The sequence below is a fragment of the Microcaecilia unicolor genome, chromosome 3, assembly GCF_901765095.1.
Source record: "Microcaecilia unicolor chromosome 3, aMicUni1.1, whole genome shotgun sequence".
NCBI classification, from domain to species: domain Eukaryota; kingdom Metazoa; phylum Chordata; class Amphibia; order Gymnophiona; family Siphonopidae; genus Microcaecilia; species Microcaecilia unicolor.
The window spans coordinates 400,517,217-400,540,163 of record NC_044033.1 but is presented as its reverse complement, the minus strand read 5'-3'; the positions used below and the strand labels follow the sequence as shown (position 1 = coordinate 400,540,163).

Here is a 22,947-nt window from a genome sequence, read left to right as displayed (position 1 = left end):
TGCACATGCGCAAATAAATTCCGTCAAGGCTGTAGGGGACAGTGTCAGATTTTTTTCCATGTCACTTGCCATCAAGTGACCCCATCCAAGATTGCAGCTAGTAGTGGAAGTAGGAAGTGATGCAAGGTATACAGTAGTGGCCACCATCTAGGAAAATGGGAATGGCTATGATGTCACTTCATATGATGTCACCAAAATGGGTGGGGTTTGGGGTGGTGCTATATAAAATGGGGGTGGGGTTAGGGACACCAACCGGGCACCCTAGGGAGCACTGCAGTGGACGTCACAAATTGGTCCCAGGTGCATAGTTTCCTTTCCTTGGGTGTTGAGCCCCCCAAATCCCCCCAAAACCCACTCCCCACACCTGTACAACACTACCATAGCCCTTATGGGTGAAGGGGGGCACCTACGTGTGTGTACAGTGGGTTTTGGGGGGTTTGGAGGGCTCCCATTTACTACCACAAGTGTAACAGGTGGGGAGGGGATGGGCCTGGGTCCGCCTACCTGAAGTGCACTGCAGTACCCACTAAAACTGCTCCAGGGAGCTGCATACTGCTGTCATAGAGCTGGGTATGACATTTGAGGCTGGCAAAAAAAGTTTTTAAGTTTGTTTTTTTTGGGTGGGAGGGGGTTGGTGGCCACTGGGGGAATACGGGGAGTTCATTCCCAATTCCCTCCGGTGGTCATCTGGTCATTTGGGCCACCTTTTTGAGACTTGGTTCTGAAAAACAATTGCCCAAGTAAAACTGGCCAAATGCTCATCAGGGCCGGCCATCTTGTTTCCATTATCGGCCGAAGCCGGCCATCTGATAACCATGCCCCTGTCCCGCCTTCACTACCCTGCTGACACGCCCCCTTGAACTTTTGCCGGGTCCGCAATGGAAAGCAGTTGAAGCCAGCCAAAATCGGCTTTCGATTATGTCGATTTGGCCGGCATTGGTAGAAGGGTGGCCATCTCCCGATTTGTGTTGGAAGATGGCCGTCCTTCTCATTCAAAAATAAGCAGGATTATGTACTTCTCCCTGCATGGCCACACAGTAGTGAAATCTTAACGCATGGCCATGTCTTATTTTATTACCTTTTTATCCGCTGTGGTAAAACTGGCCCCTGTTACTAGTGCAGAGTCCTTTTTACTGCAGCTTTATGAAAGGATCCTTAAATTTGTACACAAAGTTGTCTCATTTGGATTTAATAGCAGTGAGATTGAATCACGTGTGTATAATGCAGTTGTAAATTAGATCATGTCAATGTAATTCTTTCCTCCTATATGATTCCAAGACCTCACAAATATCAGTCCATACTAGGAAGGAACATTTATTAGTGTGTATTTCATTTGCTTAAAAACAGTGTATGCATGTATGATTTAATGCATGTAATGTTAACTTCTAGGCGTAAAAAGTTCTAATGTGTTTTAATATATATTTTTAAACAAATGGCTTGAAACTAAAGAAAATAAATGAAAACTAGGGAAAAGTCCACAAATAAACTGAAAATAAAATATTTTTGTTTCTATGCATATCCCTAATCTAAGCATGTTTATATGTAATGATTTTTTTTAAGGAAAACAGCAAAGTATTGCACTTTTTTTCTGAAAGTGGAAACATTTTTTTATTAAGAATAGGAAAAACTCAAACACTAAATTAATCAAAATATTGTAAAGTACAAGAAAGATCAAACACTAACATGCAATAATCAATATATTATAAAGATATATTACAGTGTAATTATTGAACAAAATGAACAAAAGTGATTTGTAGATTACATGCTACAGTGATTTGTAAGCTTGAAAGAAAAGAAAAATCAATTATATTCTGAAATTTAAGTAATTATATGCAGCTAGTTTTAATTGAAAGTCCTGATGAATAATGCAGATACGTTTTTTTTCCCCTTCTGCATATTAGTTAAGTAGCATGAGTTGATTGTGGGTCCAATTATTAATTAGGTGGACATTTGCAGGTCTCAGGACAATTGGCTTGGACTACATTATAACTATTACACATCGATACGTAGCCCTCACAACCTTGTGCCCGATCAATATGCCAGCAAGGGTTTGCTGCAATAAATAAAGTACATAGTTAGAACATAGAGTAACAAAGTAGGTGATGTTCAGTTTGCCTGTTTGTTCACATTTACACTTTTGTATACAGATTTATCCTGGCTTTCAATCAGGTTTGCCTACAAAACATCTTTTTGTCTGACTCTGGTCCTTTACCAGACAAAAAATTATCATGCAGTAAGTATGAGTTGCAAAGCCTGTGCATTAATAAAAGTGTGCACAGCATATTCCTATGCAATTACTACACAGAGACATTCTTTACCATGCAATAAATATTCATTGAATAGATGCACTTACCTCTTCCTGTATAGTTTATTAAAATTTGCTATACTGCCCTAGCTGACTAGCAGGAATAGATATCAAAGGACCTTATGTGAGAGATGGGAGAGGGTGGGGTATAATATCATTATTCAAAGCAATTTTATTAGGTACAAAAGGTGCAGAAACTAAGTCTGATGGTCTATAAATTGAAACAGAGTTTTGAAGGTCCAGGATTTTGGACTGAAAAAATTGTGAAAAGACTCAGCAGAGAGGAAGGAGATGCAGGAGTTTATTGTCAAATCATGAAAAACTGAATACAAGATTTGGAGCATTTTCATCTGACTGGAAAATAGGTTCTTTTAGCTTTTTTAAGGTGAACAAAATAATTTTGTTGTTTCTTTGCACAATTTCAAGTGAATCACAATTTTAGTTTTCTTCCACTTGCACTCAGCCCTAAGCATCTCTCTTTTTAACAAGCTATGAAGCCTAGAGTTTCTATGAGAAGAAGAGTAGAGCGGTGTGGTAGCCATGTTAGTCCACTTTTAAAGGTAATCCATAGAAATAAAACAAAATAAAACATGGAAAAGAAAATAAGATACCTTTTTTTATTGGACATACTTAATGCATTTCTTGATTAGCTTTCGAAGGTTGCCCTTCTTCGTCAGATCGGAAATAAGCAAATATTGGTAGATGACAGTATATATAAGTGAAACATCAAAGCATTTCAGTGATAGTCTAACAGGATGGGGGGGATAGGTGAGAGAAAGGAAGAGTCGGGTGGATGAGGGATAGGGAGATATGCATTGAGATAGGAGGGTGACAAAGCAGTACAATTTTATGGTTTATAATGGGCTAGAAAACCCAGATCTTTGTTAAGTCCTGTCTGGTGGGTGTCAACATATTTAATCATTCTGACTTCAAAGGTCTTATGTTCCTGTATTGTTTTAAAGTTCCCTTTCAGGATTCTTACCATGAAATCACTGGTACAGTGTTCTGGTTTTGTAAAGTGCTGCCCCACAGAGGTGACATCCTTATTGGTGACATCGTTATTGGGTTAGAAGGAAACATTTGCCTTTTTGCAGATGACATGAAGATAGCCAATATAGTGGATACCCTGGAGGATGTAGAAACCATGATAAGGGATCTCTAAATGTTGGAAAAATGGTCAAGGGTCTGGCAATTAAAATTTAATACTAAGAAGTACAGAATGATGCACTTGGGGGTGAAATAATCCAAATATGATACACCAGATAGGAGGAGAGAGATTTGTAAGCTCGAGTCAGGAGAGGGACCTTGGGATGATGGTGTCTGAGGATCTCAAGGCGAATGAAATAGTGCAACAAGGTGGTAGCCATGGCCAAAAGGATGCCAAGTTACCTAGAAAGGGGTATAACCAGTAGAAGAAAGGAGGTATTGATGCCATTGTACAAGTCATTGGTGAGGCCCCACTTGGAGAATTCTGTTCAGTTTTGGAGGCTGTATCTTCCTAAAGATGTAAAAAGACTGGAAGCAGTTCAAAGAAAAGTGACAAAAATGGTATGCAGTTTGTGTAGCAAGATGTACGAGGAGAGACTTGATGACCTGAACATATACCCTGGAGGAAAGGAGAACCAGGGGTACATATGATACAGATGTTCAAATATTTGAAAGGTATTAATCCGCAAACAAACCTTTTCCAGAAATGGGAAGGTGATAGAACTAGAGGACATGAATTGAAGTTAAAGGGAGGCCAACTCAAAAATAGTGTCAGGAAGTATTTTTTCACTGAGAGGGTGGTGGATACTTGGAATGCCCTCCCACGGCAGGTGGTGGAGATGAAAACCATTAATGAATTCAAAAATGCGTGGGATAAACATGTAGGAATCCTGTTTAAAAGGAATTGATCCAAAGAAGCTTAGGAGCAACTAGGTAGCAATACTGGTAATTGGGAAGCAAAGCCAGTACTGGGTGGACTCCTAGGGTCATGGCTGGATAGATTTGGATGGGCTGGAATGGAGCTTTTCAAGGGCTTCGATAACAACTTTAAAAGTTTTAGAACAAGGACAGTACTGGGCAGATTTCTATGGTCTATGCCCTGAAAACAGCATGGACAAATCAATATCAGGTATACATATGTTGATCACCTCATACCTTATGCATTGAATTTATGTTCTTGGGCAGACTGGATGGACCGTACAGACCTTCATCTGCCGTCATCTACTATGTTACTATCAGGCTTATTTTCGAAAGTGATCGCCGACGATCTTCCGACATAATCCGGGAGATGGCCGACGATCTCTCAAAAGCGGCAAAATCGGTACAATCGAAAGTGGCTTTTTTGACACCATCACTGCTTTCCCATCGCCGCGCCGGCGAAAGTTCAAGGGGGCGTGTCAGCGGCGTAGCAAAGGGGGGACATGGGCAGGCATGGGCGTGGCTACCAGATGGCCGGCTTTCGTGGATAATGGAAAATAAAGCGGCGTTAAGCAGTATTTCACCGGGTTTACTTGGTCCTTTTATTTTCACGACCAAGCCTCAGTATGCAAATCCCTGGAGCAGTTTGAAATGGGTGCAGTGCACTTCAGGCAGGCAGACCCAGGTCCACCCCCCCCCCCTTACCTGTTACACTTGTGGTGCTAAGTGTTGAGCCCTCCAAACCCCCCCCCCCCCAAAACCCACTGTACCCACATGTAGGTGCCCCCTTCACCCATAAGGGCTATGGTAATGGTGTAGAGTTGTGGGGAGTGGGTTTGGGGGGATTTGGGGGGCTCAGCACCCAAGGTAAGGGAGCTATGCACCTGGGAGCTATTTGTGTATTTTTAAAACATTTTTAGAAGTGCCCCCTAGGGTTCCCGGTTGATGTCCTGGCATGTCAGAGGGACCAGTGCACTACAAATGCTGGCTCCTCCCATGACCAAATGCCTTGGATTTCGCCAGGTTTGAGATGGCCGGCATTTTTTTCCATTATCGCTGAAAAACAAAACCGGCGAACTCTGGCATTTGGCCAGGCTAAACTGTATTATTGGCAAAAAAAGATGGCCGGCCATCTTTTTCGATAATACGGTTCCGGCCAGCTGTTGCGCCGCCGCCAAAATAGATCGCCGGCGATCTATTTTGCCAGCGACGTTTGATTATGCCCCTCTATGTTAGTATTTGTCATCATGCAGCCTGGCACTCTATATGCCTTTTCTACTTAAAATGGATATTTAATTGAAAATTCAATAATTTGGGCAGTTCCTTTTCTATAAATGGAGCCAGCTACATGGCTTCCACACCTTCAGGCAGCCCAAGAATGCATATATTGTTTCTACATCCTGATATTTGTATTTTTGATGTTACATTGCATCTCTGCTATACATTTTCAGCTAGTGCAGCCTACCTCCATATCATCTCCTACCCTTGACATCCTGGCCTAGAGTTAAGTCATTCTTTCCATCCACATGTTCATCTATGTGGTAATTTTTATGATTTTAGTCTGCATTGCAGTACTGTTGGTAGCACAGTCTTGCATCCTTACTTTAATGACACTCAACTCCTCCTTTATAAGCTCTAGCATCTCCTGTATTTCCTTGTGGGGCTGCCATTTTTTACTAGGGTGGGTAAGTTCTACCTTAGTTATTTGCCATCTTCAACTGTGCCAACTGCTGCCTCGTTTTTTTCTATTTAACTACTCACCATTCTATCACCCTTCACCCATTTCATTATATTTGTAGAGAGCGCTCCATCCCCCCAGAATGAAAATAAATCAGATTCAGGCTGGGAGAGCTAAGGTATTAGGCAGCTATCACTGTCCAAAGACAAGCTTCACCCTCTTCCAACAAATTTTATTTTCTATAACTTCAGTATTTGTTGACTCTAAAGTCGTACTTCTTGTACAAGCTCCAGTGGATCACTGTAGCTACCCTGTCATTATGTTGTTTGCAATCAGCTTATTTTACATCCACTAATGATTTCATCTATTCCATTACATAGTCTATATTTGCTATTAGTTAAAATATGTTGAATGTTCACTTTCATGCAGTTAGCTTCTAAGGCTGGTTCCTGAGCTGCAAAAATGAATCCTTCCATCTCCTTCTTGATGAAACCCAGCCACAGCCATTGCCAGTTCCACCAATCTTTTATAATAAATATAGCCAGTCGCTGTTACTTCAGGAGTGAAAAGAATGGCGCATTATATTCAACTGTTGAACTTTGGGTTCACATCATCCAATTCTAGTTTGGTCCAGTCTTCAATTACAGCTGTGTAATCTGACTACTGCAATTGCCCAGGTGTTTATTGCCTTGATAGTGTTTCTTTCAGCTTTGAGTTTAGGACTTCTGGCCCCTCTTCAGGTATTTTGATTTTGTATTATTTTTTAACTGCTTCATGCAAGATGTTGTCAGATCCTAAAATTCCTAGTTACATGTAACTGTTTTCTATGGGTAAACATTTTGTCAGTTTTCCATTTTCAAATTGTACCCTTTCTGTTTCTTCAATTTTGCCCTTCATAATACTGATCATTGCACACTTACCAAATCCAAAATCCTTCTGTATGTCTTCACTGTAAATCCTTAGGGGCCCTTTTACTATGCCACTTAAGCGCCTACACAAGCCAAAATGGAGTTACCTCCTGGCTACCGTGTGGCTCTTGCAGTAATTTCAATTTTGGCATGCATCTGATACGTGTGTCTAAGAAATAATTTTGGATGTGCGTATTGGACATGCTTCAAGTGGCATTTGATGGCGCGTAGGTCATTACCGCATGGTTACCATGTGAGACTTTACCACTAGGTCAATGGCTGGTGGTAATGTCTCAGACCCAAAATGGATGCATGCCAATTTTTGGTAAACATTTTGAAAAGGCCTTTTTTTTTTACAGGCACGCTGAAAAATGGACCTGCATACACCCAAAACCTATGCCTACACTACCGCAGGTCATTTTTTAGCGCACCTTAGTAAAAGGACCCCTTATTCTGTTTAGAAGTGATTCAATTTCTTTTCTCGACTTCCCATAAAAGTTTTGTGCAGTTTGCAAAATTACACTTAGCACCCACAGAGCACTTGTGTGTGTATGTACTAGTATTCTGTAGTCTTAGTGCAGATGCTGTTTACATTTAGGTAGTAAGATTATGTAATGAGGGTAATTGTTTTGATTCTGTTAGAACCATTCATTTTTTTAGGGTCCTGTTTACTAAGCCACGCTAGAGGCTCATTCGTGTTTTTAGAGCACGTTAACTATTAGTGTGCGGTAACTGTGTAGGCACCCAAAATATTCTTATGAGTGCCTACACAGCGCATGCTAATTTTGTGCATACGCTAAAAATGCTAGTACACCTTAGTAAACATGGCCCTTGGTGTCATAGGACTGACTTTATAGAATAGTCTTCTACCATTTTTTAGACTAGAATCCTCATAATTGGAAGTCTGGACATAAGACCTACCTCTTGCAGGATGCTTTTGCTTAATCCAGTATGATAGTCCATATCATGAGCTATAAGCATAACTGCATGGATGGCATGAGGCAGTGGACTAGGGAAGGCCCACCCACTTTGGTCTCAGGCCCACCCAGTAGCAGCACACCTATGATATGGCTGGCAGGGATCCCCAAGCCCCACCAGCCGAAAACTCCCAACAACTGTCCCTCCTGCATACCTTGTAAATAGCAGATCTTCTCCTGTAGTGAGCAATGACTGATACATACTGTTCACACCGGCCCCACAGCCTTCCCTCTGATGTATTACCGATTATGCGGAAACAGGATGTTGCCTCAGAGGGAAGGCTGTGGGGCCAACAAGAGCAGTGTGTATTAGTTGCTGCTTGCTGCCGCTGAAAATCTGCTATTTAAAAGGTATGCAGGAGAGGGGGGATGTTTGAGAGACCATATGGCATGCAGGCAAGAGAGAGTGGGACCAAATCACTTGTGAGACAGGGCGTTCTTATGTCCACCCATCTTTGGCCCAGGCCCACCCAAAATTGGGTGTCTGGCTACGCCCCTGGTGTGAGGGTCAGTTTCTGAGATTCACAACTATAGTTGTTTCCTCTTTTCTCTTTCCTTTTGAGATTATAATTTTCATAGTTTTCTACATCTTTTTTTTTTCTCACTCTATCTTAGAACTTTTGTAAGCTATTCAGAAGGACTAACTGATGGGCAGGGTAGAAAATGTTAAATAAACTTGAAACTCAAAACTAAGTGACAAGTGTGCTATTAGACTGAATGATACATTACACCCCTAGGAAATGGCTAGGCTGGATGAAAGATATGAATGCTGGTATTTAGTGATACAGAGATATAAATATCAAGTATTGCAAAGAGTAGACAAAGGGCAAGTAAATAGAAATGTTTTAAAACAGAAGAATCCTTTAATATTCACCTTCAGTAGTTTCTGTGACTACTTGAGAAGTCAGTCTTTTAACTGACAACCAAAGGTGCTTTGAGTGACAGGGCTCTTTGAGTAGAGTGGGAAGGGTTATTCAGACACCAAATGCCTTAAATGAGTGACCAAGGCAGCTGGATGGCATTAGAACAGGGAAAGCAAAAGGAAAGCATCTAGAGAAAACTATTCTGAATGAAGATGGATGGACATAGAATTAAGGATGGAGGTCCTGAAGATCATGGCAGGGTAAATGCTTATTTTTGGATTGTTCCAAGAGTACCTAAATGGTTTAGCTATGCTTTGTAGACTAGCCCAAGAGTACCTGGAAGTTTGAGTGAGATAGAAATGCTTTTGCTGGGGATAGTTAGTAACAAACTGAGTCTGTTGAGCTACTGCAGAAGGGGGGGGGGGTAAAGGCAGCTAACTTTCTGATGTCAAAAGTTTTCTTCCACCTTCTCTCTGTGAATGCACAAAAGAAAATGGTACTGGATTGCTGCTGTTTGGTTTTGGTTTCCTGCTGAGCTACTGACATTGTCAGCCATAGGATTTGGGAGAGCTGAAGCTGGGATTGACTTGTTTGACTGCTTGTCAAAAAGTTTCAACTTTATTAGTGAAGTGCCTTTTTGCTTCTTCTACCTTCTCCCAAACTGGCTTCTGTGTCTAGCTTCATAAAGCATGTGAAAGGCACAAATGAGAATTTTGCTTTCCCAAGGTCATGATTATTTGCTTTATTTAAGAGTACATGAACGGAAAATGACCTTATTTGTCTCATGTCCCTTTAATTTTAGAAGCCTTATTCACAATTTGCACACGTAGATGTCAAAAGTTAAACATATACCCTGAATAAATGTAGAAAACCCAATTTTAGAAAGACTGAATTTACACAGGCAGATCTAAACTAAGTGCATACGGCAAATTGTCATGGTTTAGGTGTGGTTTGGGTAGGTCTACAGAGAAACTAAAAACTACATGTGTATTCTCCATTTCAAGGGAGAATATCTATCTATGATCACAGAGATGGACATCAGGATTTACAGCTACTCCCAAGAATGTATAGGTTTTGTAAAAGTGATTGATAGGTACGAATAAGGGAAAACTTCCTCCTAATGCTCCAGTGTTGAAAAAATTGATAGATCTGAATGATTGTGGCATCTAAACTTAATCAGAAGCATTTAGAGGAGCGTTATCAATGTAGACTACTGTTAAGATGTGTTATTTTACTGTTAACCCCAGTTATTAGTAACTAGGGTGGTAATTTCATTTTTTACCCGTGTCCACTACATGCGCTGGAACATTTCCAGCACACAGCGCTAACCGAGTGGTAATCGGTAGTGTATGTGTGCTGATGATTACCGCCCAGATAACGCGTGAGACTTTACTGCTAAGTCAGTGGGTGACGGTATGGTCTCAGGCCCAAAATGGACGCACACCAATTTTTATTTTGCTGTACGTCCATTTTTGCCCCCCCCAAAAGGCCTTTTTTTGCAGATGTGCTGAAAAATGGACCTGCATGCATCCGATACACATATCTATACCAGTGCAGGCTATTTTTCAGTACACTTTAGTAAAAGGACCCCTAGGTTTTATTGCATAAATTGAGACTTGTGCTAATATAGCATAAACTAGTGGTAAATGTATCCATCTTTATGATAGCCCATATTGATAACTATGCCCCTTAGACATGTAGATTGTGAAAATAGACACATGTGCTGGCACTTACTATGCTCTAAAATACCAATTTGCATTTGGACATGCCTACACTTAGCTATGTAAATTGATGACTTTGCTGATATTTAGATATTTAGGCTCAATGTGGCTTACAAAGTACCGTAATGGTGTTTGCCATTTCGGTTGATAACAAATACAAGATTTTGTTGTGGTCAGATGAGATAGAGGTGAATCAGGCGTCATGGGTCAAGGGAAAGAGGATAGTAAATTTTCCAGTATGATCTTTGATTATGTTGTGTTGCAGGGTGTGGGGATTTATGTTGGATCGTTGGGATAAGCTTTTTTGAAGAGGTGGGTTTTTAATGACTTCCTGAAATTTAGGTGGTCATGTATTGTTTTCACAGCATACAGGAATCCATTCCATAGTTGTGCGCTTATGTAGGAGAAGCTAGATGCATAAGTTGTTTTGTATTTTAGCCCTTTGCAGTTTGGGTAATGTAGGTTTACCAGTTAGCAGATTGAATATCTTAGCTTAATAAATCCTGATGCTACCCTGACTTCCCCACTAAATACCGCTCCTGGATTACCCCCAGATCTCACCAGCACTAACCAGAAATAGCTGTTGCAGTCACACCACATTTTCAGTGGCACTTTGCAGTGACATTCGACTGAAAATCCAGGAAAGTCTATTCATTGTTGTTTAATTGGGCAGGAGCTTTTCCTACCCATTTAAAGGGTGTAGTTATCAATGTTTTCTGCCAATAGAATGTGTTATTTTAACAATGACTCATTCTACATCAGTACATAAGTATTGCCATACTGGGAAAGACCAAAAGCCATCAAGCCCAGCATCCTGTTTCCAACAGTGGCCAATCCAGGTCACAAATATCCGGCAAGATCCCAAAAATGTACAGAACATTTTATACTGCTTATCCCAGAAATAGTGGATTTTCACCAAGTCCATTTAATAATGGTCTATGGACTTTTCCTTTAGAAATCTGTCCAAACCTTTTTTTAAACTCTGCTAAGCTAACCACCTTTACCACATTCTCTGGCAACGAATTCCAGAGTTTAATTACACGTTGAGTGAAGAAAGATTTTCTCCAATTCGTTTTAAATTTACTACATTGTAGCTTCATCGCATGCCCCTTAGTCCTAGTATTTTTGGAAAGCATGAACAGATGCTTCACATCTACCTGTTCAACTCCACTCATTATTTTACAGACCTCTATCATATCTCCCCTCAGCCGCCTTTTCTCCAAGCTGAAGAGCCCTAGCCGCTTCAGCCTTTCCTCTTAGGGAAGTCGTCCCATCCCCTTTATCATTTCCCATCTCTGCACCTTTTCTAATTCCACTATACCTTTTTTGAGATGCGGCGACCAGAATTGAACACAATATTTGAGGTGTGATCGCAGCATAGAGCGATACAAAGGCATAACATCCTCATTTTTTTCCATTCCTTTCTGTTTTAGTAAAAGTCCTATTTTATGCAATGAGATCTAGTTACTAATAACTGGGATTAACAGTAAAATAACTCATTTTAACAGTAGCCCACATTAACAACTTCCCCTAAATCATTGTAAATATCTACCCCATAGCCATTAAGCTTCAGTTAAATGAACAAATGTTTAATTCCTTAAGCAAGCAGTATACTATGCCCTGTGATCCTCTTCCTGAATTCCTCTCTTGAATCCTTTATAATTTGTCTTCTAAAGACATTCAGATACTGATAATGAAAAAATCATTGAAAGAGCGCAATAACTGTGATTCCCCTCCCCCCCTACTATTATCTTCTGCCAGATATTCAATTGTTCCAGCATGGGTAAAAGTGCAACTCAATATCTGACTAAATCTATACTAACAAAATTTGACCAGATTTAAGGGCCCTTTTATTAAAGGGTTGGCACGCGGCTATTGGAACTACCGCTAGGCTACCACAGAAGCCCAGGAGTCGTTCCCATCCCCCCCCCCCCCCCCCCCCCCCCCGTGTGCTATTTCTGGTGCTACAAAAACATGTTGTATTTTTGTAGCACCAGGGCTTACCCAACGGTAATCGGGTAGTGCTGTGTGTTACCTGGTATCTCCTGGATTAGCACGGCAGCCCTTACTGTCACCTAAATAGGCGGTGGTAAGTGATCCCCCTGGAAATGTCTATGTGGCAAATGGTTTAATTACTGCATGGCTATTTCTTTTTTGAAAAACCCCGGCCTTTTACCCACTGTGGTAAAAGAGGGCCTCGGGGTGTTTCAAAAACATGTGCCGATGCCACCGCAGGCCTCTTTTAGTGAAGATTGGTAAAGGTTCGCTAGGTAAGCTTAACCAGTTATTACTAGAAATAAGTACTGACTGTGTAGGCTGTCTTTCTAAATGCAAACAGGAAAAACAAAACAAAACCCTGAAATGCCCAATCCAATGATAGCTAAGATAAAACATATCTAAAATATGCACTTTTATTCCCCACATTCCCTCTCCCCAGAGCAGTAAAAAATAATAATGCATTCCTTCTTCTATTGCCCAGATCCAATAATTGAAAAAATAGTGAATGTTCCCAGCCTACTCCTGTTACCCTGTCATTCAGGCCACTCTAAAATGTTACCATCCTTATCCCACTGATTCATATGTCACCCTCCCTAGAGCCTTCTAAAGCTGCATAAAGGAAGGTAGCAGAAGGCCTTGCTTCTCCTTCCTGCTTTCGGGTCTTTCCTTCTTCATCTGATTAGAAGCATTGTTAAATCAATTCTCAAAATTAGACACTCAGAAGGCAATTCTATAAAGGGGATCCTATGTTGAGCTTATTCTATAAATGAAAGAAGGTGCCTGCTTTCATTTATTGAATATTAGTATAACCAATTATATGTGCTCATGTATGATTAGATGTGAGCACTTATATCTGCCATATAGCTGGTGTAAATGCTCCTGTCTAAATTCCTAAATCAAAAAATATACACTTGGGTAAAACAATTCCATAATACTTATAATAATCTCATATATCAATAAACATAACTATAATGAACATAATATCATATTTTATTAAATCAACCATATCAAGAAGTGAGACTTTTTTTTTTTTAGGGAATATAACATGCATGCTTTGGTGTCTTTTTTTTTTCAGTTGACTCTGGCACGAGTTAAGTAGAAGTGCAGTCCTGGTGTTATCTAGCATGCTTGCGTTCATTAATATGTTTAAGAATTATTTGTCAGGTAAACAGTATGTTTGTATTATTTTAGAGAGGTTTTTGGGTGGTAATTTTGTTTGCTCTGCATGTACAATATTTTTGTTTTAATTTTAGCTTCGACCACTGATTACTATGAGTACTGAAATATGGCCCCATGTCGGGTTTGAGCTACAGATTTGGTTTATTTAAGGTTGGAGTCTTATAAATCAACCATATTAAAAAAAAGCATACCTATAAAAGTTAAAACATTACCATATTGCAGTACACCACAATATGTATTTACATCCTATATGTTAATCACATCTACTATGCTCATAAATTAGACTAATGCAAGTCCCAAAGTTGTGAGATAGAAGGCACCTTCAGCTTCTTCAATATCAATTTGTTTAGGTCTCCAAGACCAAATTTAGGGCCCTATTTACTAAGTAGTGTTATAGGCACATTAACATTTTAAATGTGTGTTAACTATTAAACTATGGAATTCGTTACCGGAGAATGTGGTAAAGGCAGTTAGCTTAGCGGAGTTTAAAAAAGGTTTAGATGGCTTCCTAAAGGAAAAGTCCATAGACCATTATTAAAGTGACTTGTGGAAAATCCACTATTTCTGGGATAAGAAGTATAAAATGTTTTGTACTTTTTTGGGATCTTGCCAGGTATTTGTGATCTGGATTGGCCACTGTTGGAAACAGGATGCTGGGCTTGATGGACCTTTGGTCTGTGCCAGTATGGCAACACTTATGTACTTATGTACATGTACGCACGTTAACCATTTAAGTGCCTACAATATCCCTATGGGTGCCTACATGGTTAGCGCATGCTCTAAGTGTAGGCACACTAAAAACACTAACACACCTTAGTAAACAGGGTCCTTAATCAAGTCACTTAAATCTCCAAGTCCTTCTGTCTAGATTCATGAGATATCCTGCTATTGTCCTACTCCACACAATTGTGCTATCGCTGTGACACTTTGTTACCAAACATTGTAAGCCGCAATGAACCTGCTATCGAGCGGGAAAGAGCAGGGTATAAATGCTACCAATAAATAAATAAATGAAACATAATATAGTTACATTGACAACTTTTAGTCCCACCCATGCTCTGGTCAGTCTATGCTCATGTGAAGCTGACCTGCAAACTATGGGGTCCTTCTACTAAGTCGCGTAGACGCCTACACATACCCAACATGCATCAATTTGGGATTACTGCCTGGCTACTGCATGTCCCGGGCAGTAATTTCATTTTTGACACGCATCCCCTACTGGGCAGTAAACGGCATTCTATGCATATAAACCTTTACCACCTGGTTAACATATTAGCCCTTACTGCTAAGTGAATGGGTGGCAGTAAGGTCTCAGAACCAAAATGTACACGTGCCAATTTTCATTTTGCTGCACGTCCATTTTCGGTCAAAAATTAAAAAAGGCATTTTTACAGGTGCGCTGAAAAATGATTCTGTGCGCGTCCAAAACACGCGCCTATACTAGCTCAGGCCACTTTTCAGCGCACTTTAGTAAAAGGACCCCTCAGTGTTATTGAAGATATGTGCATAATTACAGAATTGCATGTAACCGGATTATTGGTATTTACATGTATACGTATCAGTATTCTGTTCATTAACGTACTTATTTGGGGAGGAAGTTATAAACATGGGCTACTGTTAGGATGCATGCTAACCTGGGTTATTAGTAACTAGATCTCATTGCAGAAAATGAGACGTGCTAAAATAGAGTTGTAGTAAAATAACTCGTCTTAATTGTAGACCGACACAGGTCTAACTTAGGATAACCTTCTTTATAGGCTTGAATATTTCTGTCTGTTCAGTAATTACTTTGGATGTCCTGATTTTGAGTCCTCTCTTGTCCCACCCAAAACATGCCCACAACACTTCTCCTTGCTATTTGGACTTAATTGTATCCCACATTGATAAATTCCCTCTTAAATATCGGTGCCTACTTTATAGAATTACTTCTTAAATTGAATGGAAGTTAAAAGTCAACAGCGTATGTCCTTCAAAAGCTTTTGAAAAACAATACAGGTGAGAAAATATACATATAAGGCATTTCATAATATACATGCTGTAAAGAAGACTAAAAGGAAACATTTGGGTTTAATCCGAACCAGTTTATCTATCCCTAAGAAATATGTTACAAAATATTTTATTACTTTAATATTCAAATACTTACTGCATAATCCATTGTTACAATATTGAGTGCAATCTCCACATTGTGTTCCTGACAGGTATGGTTTGTTGATTTTGTTACTTAAATTTCCCCTAAAATTAATAAAAAGTAATAGTAGTTTTAACAGGTCAAAAATTAGATGGCATTTTCAAAAAGCATGTTTTACTAAATCTATCTGTATATTTTTTTCATTTAATCATTTATTTATAATTTTTCATTTTACAAGGGTCACTTGCAAACAGTAATACAGAGATGACTGTACATTAATACAATATTAGAGGGAAACCATCTCAACTAGATAAATGGATTATATACAATCTTTCTCTTTCTTAGACCACAAAATGAAATAGGGAGAGTGAAACAAGACAATGCGATCAATTAAACAACAGTAAACAAAGAAAACGTGGTATTAACCTGATTATCTCCAGTTATTATTTATCTGAATCATTATTCCACATTGATCGTCTGGTTGGCTTCTTCAAACCCAAAACGGTGTATAGTCAGTCAGTTCCGTTGGAAACATACTTATTGTCCAATATTAGTGGAAATAATACACCTGATTTCATTTTTTTCTCTTTTAAAACTAGAAATTATTTAACAATACAAACACTTGAATCTCTAATCCAATTCCCAGTTTCACAGGCTTCACTCCTTTTGAGTTAATATACTAAGAGGAATCATTCCAGAGGAAAAAACTTTAGGAGTCATAACCGGAACTCTGGGAAAACAACAATCTCTATTAATCATCTGTAATAATATTCATTTTGTTCAACTTTTTCTGGTCTATTATCATTTTCAAAGTCTTAACCATTTCCTACTCCTGTAGAACTTCATTTCCTGTATCAATTTTTCATTCTCAAAGGATTCAATTCAATTATCCATGTAGATCACTAATAAGATTATATCTGAAGCAAAATTATTTACTACCACCGTTAGCTCCTGGAGCGCCTTCAAAATGATATTCAATGTAACCTCCACAGGAGCCAAAAACTCTAAGCTGATAGCTCTTACGGGTTTAAGAGTGGCACCGCCAACACGGGTTCAGCTGTAAACGGCTTCCGTTTCAGCATACACTCCTAACTCACTCCTCCACTCCTTTGGACATGGTGGTTAAATGAGTCAGGAGCGATGAAGTTGTTTCCAGGTCCAAGAGCATTGACGCTCCTTCGCTAGCGCTAATCAAAGGACTCATCAACCCAATCATCTGTAGGCAGCTCGTCACGCAGTGGTCTCACACTTGCTGCACAGGGGACAAAATGCTGGTCATCGGCGGCTGATCCCCCATTGTCCCCTTCCTCTTTGTTAAGGTAACTGCAAATGCAGAGAGGAAATTTCAAGTAAACAAAGAACTTCAGAGGACAGCTGGGCCGTTGAGCGTACAAGCTTCAGGTCACCATCTTTCCACTCTCCCTAATTTGGGACATTCTTTGTCTGGTTTCTCCTCAGAGGCCTGTCTGATATGGGTAACCCTTCAGCATAGCCCTCTGAGTCATTGAAACACGGAAGCCCCTTCACCACTACAAGGTGGTGTCCCTTCGGAGGGGAAATCTATCTGTATATAGTGCGGAGATGGTGTGTTTATTTATTTTTTTTATTAGGGTTAATTTACCAGTATGGTGCAGAGGAACATTTTTGAAAGGATGTCCAAGTCAGAATAGAGACATCCAGATCATAACATCTAAAACGGATGTCCATCTCGCATGTATTTTCCAACAAGAAATACTTTAGGATTTCCTGCTTGAAAATATAAAGGATGGATATCTGTGTGCTGAGCATGATCAACATGAACAGTTATTTTACAAACTGGATTATCAAACATATGAACAGTAAAAAACAGGAACAAGGACATCCGTCAGGCAGCATTCTTAGAAGAATGACCATATAGGCTTTCCTGCAAGGCAGAGGAGTAGCCTAATGGCTAGTGCAGTGGACTGCAAACCAAAGGATCCAGGTTCAAATCCTACTTTAACTCTTATTTTGTAATTGTGAGCCCTCCAGGAACAGAAAAATACCTACTGTATCTGAATGTACACCACTTCAATAGCCTTCAGGCTTGCAGGTGGCTTACATTATTTCGATACATTATGTGTGCTGGATGGAAGGGTAGGGAGAGAAAGAGAGGCGATGCTGGATGGAAGGTTGGAGAAATAGGATAGAGTTAGTGAAAGACTAGAGAATAAAAGGACGGGGCATAGGGGAGATCAAGGGTAAGGAAGATATAAAAGACTGTAGCTAGATGAAATAAAAAGAGGGATATTTAAAGACTGGATAGTAAGATTGAATTAAATCTGGACAGATAGGCAGAAAATAAATTGGAGAAAACTGAAAAAAAGAGAAAAATGACAAATGGACAAGAAACCTTGGCAAGAAAGTTAAGTGAAGATGAAGGAAAACAGAAACCAGTAACTGGGACAAACACAATTAGAAAAAGAAAATCGCTATACATCAAAAAAAAGGAAAAATATTTTAAATTTAGAATAAAGCAATGTGGTAGCTGAGTTAATAAAGATTGATAAATACAAATAAAACACACAATAGAAAACAAGGTGATACCCTTTACATTGAATTAATATTAATACGTTTTTGACTAGCTTTCAGAGACTAACATTTTCTTCCTTAGGTCAAGAAATGATACCATAACAGTATACTGCCCTGACATGACCTTAAACAGGAGGTTTTGGCCTCTGAAAGCTTATCAAAAATGTATTAGTCTAGTCCATTAAAAAGGTATCATCTTATATTCCATTTCTAAGTGCCTTAACTGAGCATACACAAGAGTGCCAGCATTGTTGACTTCCACACTACTCAAACAGCTTGGTAGGGAGTAGAGCCATGAGGTGGAATGGGTGGGACCAAGGCAGAGTAGGTGGAGTTAGGTGTGTACTAAAATCTCCCTCTCAAAAACTGGTCCCACTTGGCAGCTCTGCTAAGCACTATGTCAGGACTCAAAGCAGCAACTAGGTTGCCGAGGAGCGGCAGTGGCAGGCAAAACCACCCCAATCAGCACTGGGCTAACACACACTCAAAACAGGGATTGCAGACAGGGATAAGCAAAGCAGGAACACACTGGACAAGAACACTTGGACTGGAACACAGGACTGGATCAAGGCTTCACCTGCACTTGACCACCCTTCCCCAGGAGTTGAGCTCCTGGGTGCAGGTGGCCGGCAGGACTTACCGGACTGGGCAGGAACTGGATACCAGCAGGAAACACACAACAGAGTCAAGACTACAAGCTGCCAGGCAGCCACTAAGACAGAAACACAGACAGGAGGGAGTCAGGACTAAAAGCTGCCATGCAGCCACTAATAAAGAACAAAGACACAAGACAAGGAAATGCAGACCAGAAACAAGACTAGGAACTAAACACTAAAACCAAAGCTAACTACACACAAACAAGAACCAGGCAAGAACTCAGAATAAAACTGGACTAGGCAGAAGTGCACAGAGCACACCCACATACCAGGGACCTTAGACGATGCAAAGGCAAACACAGAAGTTTCTAGGTGATTAATAAAGCCCATCAGCACCTGAGGCTCTCAGCTGCAGCAATCTCAAGGCAACTACAGGTGCTGTTCAGGCACAAACAAGAAAGACACATCTGGAGCCTGGAAGATCCAGACCGGACTGGGCTGAAGCCTGGAACGGGTAGGGACAGCAAGACAATCTATGGCAGCCACCGGTTCTGGCCACCGGAGGGTGAGGGGAGCACAAACCAAGAAGCAGGCAGAAAGCATACTGAAGCATAGAGAGGCTCAACATACACAGGTGCAGCACAGTGGAGCAATCAGGGCCATGCTGGAAGCAGCCAGCACACAGACAGAGCTAACTCAAGAAGAACAGACAAAAGCCAGCTTAGAAGCTGACTGCCAGAAATAAGGTAAGCCTTAGAGGGGTCACGACCACAGATGTGACACACTAGGCTACTCCTCAGACTCGTTTCCTGTTTTGCTAAGAATGCCCATAGTACCTGAAGCTGTCATAGAACCTGATATCCCCTTCAGTTTCTATGTCAGGGAAGAGGGAGAGGAACAGCCTTAAACCCTCCAGTGATCAGCTGCTAAATCAGAGCACCTTTTTGTATCCTGGATGTGACTGAAACAGGTCTAACTTAGGGCATCCTTCTCTTTAGGTTTGAACATTTCTTTCTGTTCAGTAATCATTGTTGGATGTCCTGATTTTTAGTCCTCTCTAGTCCTACCCAAAACATGTCCACAACATGTCTCCTTGCTATTTGGACTTACTGCAGTGTTGGACATCCCTATTTAGCCTTTGCAAAATTGGAATTCTGATGTTTCAAGCTCATGGATGTCCATTTGGGCGTTTTGTTATGTCCATATGCTTTGAAAATAAGTGACATAATATGATATATTACAATGTTAACACAATACATAATAAACCATTTTAATACACAGCATAGGGTGTAAGCAAAGATGAAACATATAGATAGATAAAATAGAGTAACAAGAGTTAGAAAATAAGGGGACTAATTTAAAGGAACTGCACGAGAAGTTAGAAAGGTGCTTGAATATTATTTCAGGTCAGGTAGGAGTGAATAAGCATGTCCTTCTGTAGTATAGAGGGAATTCTATGCACTGGAAAAAAATTGCACGCCTTTTGTAGAATAGTGTGTAATACCAATTCCTACACCTAACTGTAAGCACCAGACTTACACACCTGCTAAACCATAGTATAAATGCTGGTGCCTAAGTTAGGCACACTGAAGCAGTATTTTGTAAGTACATTCACAACTTTTCAGAATGTCCCTGACAGGCCCATGCCCTTCTTGTGGCCATAACCCTTTTGAATTACACGCTATTGGAGTAAGGCACCCTGCCTTATAGAATAGTGCTCAGTCAGATACACATTGAAGTTGTAAGTGGTGCCAATTAACTTCAATAATTGGTTGTTAGCACCCAATTATTAATAGTTAATGGCTCATTACTCAGTTAACTTGTGTGCACATCTTGGGCATATGCCCAAATTTGGGCATTCAAATCTGGGTGCCATATATAGAAACCAGGGGTATGTGCAGCCCATGTTACTCCTCATGTGTGTGTGTGACTAGCAAGTTAGTTACTTCTTCCATTAAAGGCCTGAACAAGCTTTCTCTTGTTTCCTGAAGTAGAGATAGTCTTGTGTTAAGAGAATCATATCAAGGAGTACATTCCAGAGTGTGGGGACTACTCTAGAGAAGGCTCGCTGACATGTATCACATTGTATAATGTCCTTTGGAGAGGGTGTGGTTAGGGATACTCCTTGGGAGGACCTCAGTGATCTTGGAGGTGTGTGGAGGGAAATCCTGTTCAGGCACTCTGGGCCTTGACGATCAGACGTAGAATTTTAAATATAGCCCTGTATTGTACAGGTAGCCAGTGAAGTTTTTGCAAAAATGGTATGATGGGATCATGTCACAATCTTATCAGTTTTGCTTCTGCATTCTGAATCAACTGGAGCTGATGCAAACCCTTTCTAGTTGGACCAGTATAGAGTGGATTACAGTAATCTAATCTTGATTTTATCATAGCATGCACAGTTGTGACAAGACTTTGCCTTCTCAATGTATGGAGAAAAGCAGCATAGTTGTTGCAAATTATAGAAGCAGCTTTTGAGGGTTGCTTGGATTTGAGGGATCAGCATACGTGTTGATTCTAGTTCTATTCCAAGGTTCCTGACTTGTGATTTGAGGGAGAGTTCATAGTTCCCAAAAGAGATTTGATGTCAGGTATATGTCCACGTGTATTAAGGACACATAGAAGCTTGGTTTTATGCTTTTATTTGGGTTCAAGCAAAGTTTGTTGTCTTTAGCTCCTTCCTGAATTGCTGTTAAACAGGTGGTCAGTTTATTCAGGGCTGTTGAAAGTCAGGCTCAATGGGTATGAGAAGTTGTACATCATCTGCATTGATGTAGAACTGAGTGTCCATTGACAAAATCAGCTCAGCTAGTGACTTGAGGTAGATATTGAACAGAAAGGTGACAATATCAATCCTTGTGGTACTCCACAGGTCAGTGCCCATGGTGTTGATATCACCCCCCACCCCCCCCTCTCCACCCATTAACCCTCTCCCTCAACCAACCAACCCAGGCCTCCTTCTCCTCCTTTCCTGAGATCACCGAGGATGAAACCTCCCGCCTTCTTTCCTCCTCGAAATGCACCACTTGCTCCTCCAATCCTATCCCCACCAACCTACTTAACACCATCTCCCATACTGTCACCCCCTCAATCTGTCGCATCCTCAACCTTTCTCTCTCCACTGCAACTGTCCCTGACACCATCAAGCACGCCGTAGTCACACCTCTCCTAAAAAAAACATCACTTGACCCTACCTGCCCCTCCAACTACCGCCCCATCTCTCTCCTCCCCTTCCTCTCCAAAATACTTGAACGCGCCATCCACAGTCGCTGCATTGGTTTTCTCTCCTCTCATGCCATCCTAGATCCACTTCAATCAGGCTTTCACCCCCTACACTCGACAGAAACAGCTCTCTCTAAAGTCTGCAACGACCTGCTCCTCGCCAAATCCAGAGGCCACTATTCCATCCTCATCCTCCTCGATCTATCCGCTGCGTTTGACACTGTCAATCATGACTTACTTCTTGCCACATTGTCCTCTTTTGTGTTCCAAGGCTCTGTCCTCTCCTGGTTCTCCTCTTATCTCTCCCACCGCACCTTCAGAGTACACTCTCATGGATCCTCCTCCACTCCCAACCCACTATCTACTACTACTACTACTACTTAACATTTCTAGAGCGCTACTAGGGTTACGCAGCGCTGTACAATTTAACAAAGAGAGACAGTCCCTGCTCAAAGAGCTTACAATCTAATAGACAAGTGAACGGTCGGTCCGATAGGGGCAGTCAAATTGGGGCAGTCTGGATTCACTGAACGGTAAGGGTTAGGTGCCGAACGCAGCATTGAAGAGGTGGGCTTTAAGCAAAGACTTGAAGACGGGCAGGGAGGGGGCTTGGCGTAAGGGTTCAGGAAGGTTGTTCCAAGCATAGGGTGAGGCGAGGCAGAATGAGCGGAGCCTGGAGTTGGCGGTGGTGGAGAAGGGTACTGAGAGGAGGGATTTATCCTGTGAACGGAAGTTACGGGCGGGAACGTAAGGGGAGATGAGGGTAGAGAGGTAGTGAGGGGCAGCAGACTGAGTGCATTTGTAGGTAAGAAGGAGAAGCTTGAATTGAATGCGGTGTCTGATCGGAAGCCAGTGAAGTGACCTGAGGAGAGGGGTGATATGAGTATATCGGTTCTGGCGGAATATGAGACGTGCAG

At 40.9% G+C, this 22,947-nt stretch overlaps 1 protein-coding gene across 1 annotated transcript in view; it reads right to left on the bottom strand.

The window, feature by feature from the left end:
- Positions 1 to 1,886: 1,886 nt before the first annotated feature.
- The window catches only part of LOC115467061 (cysteine-rich venom protein-like), a 129,871-nt gene continuing 108,810 nt past the window's right edge, over positions 1,887 to 22,947 (bottom strand). The window contains exons 7-8 of the mRNA XM_030198736.1: positions 15,678 to 15,766; positions 1,887 to 2,053 (exon numbers count right to left, since the gene is read on the bottom strand). Coding sequence (XP_030054596.1) covers positions 1,935 to 2,053; positions 15,678 to 15,766 — 208 coding nt within the window. The 3' untranslated portion in view covers positions 1,887 to 1,934. The remainder of the gene's footprint in view (positions 2,054 to 15,677; positions 15,767 to 22,947) is intronic.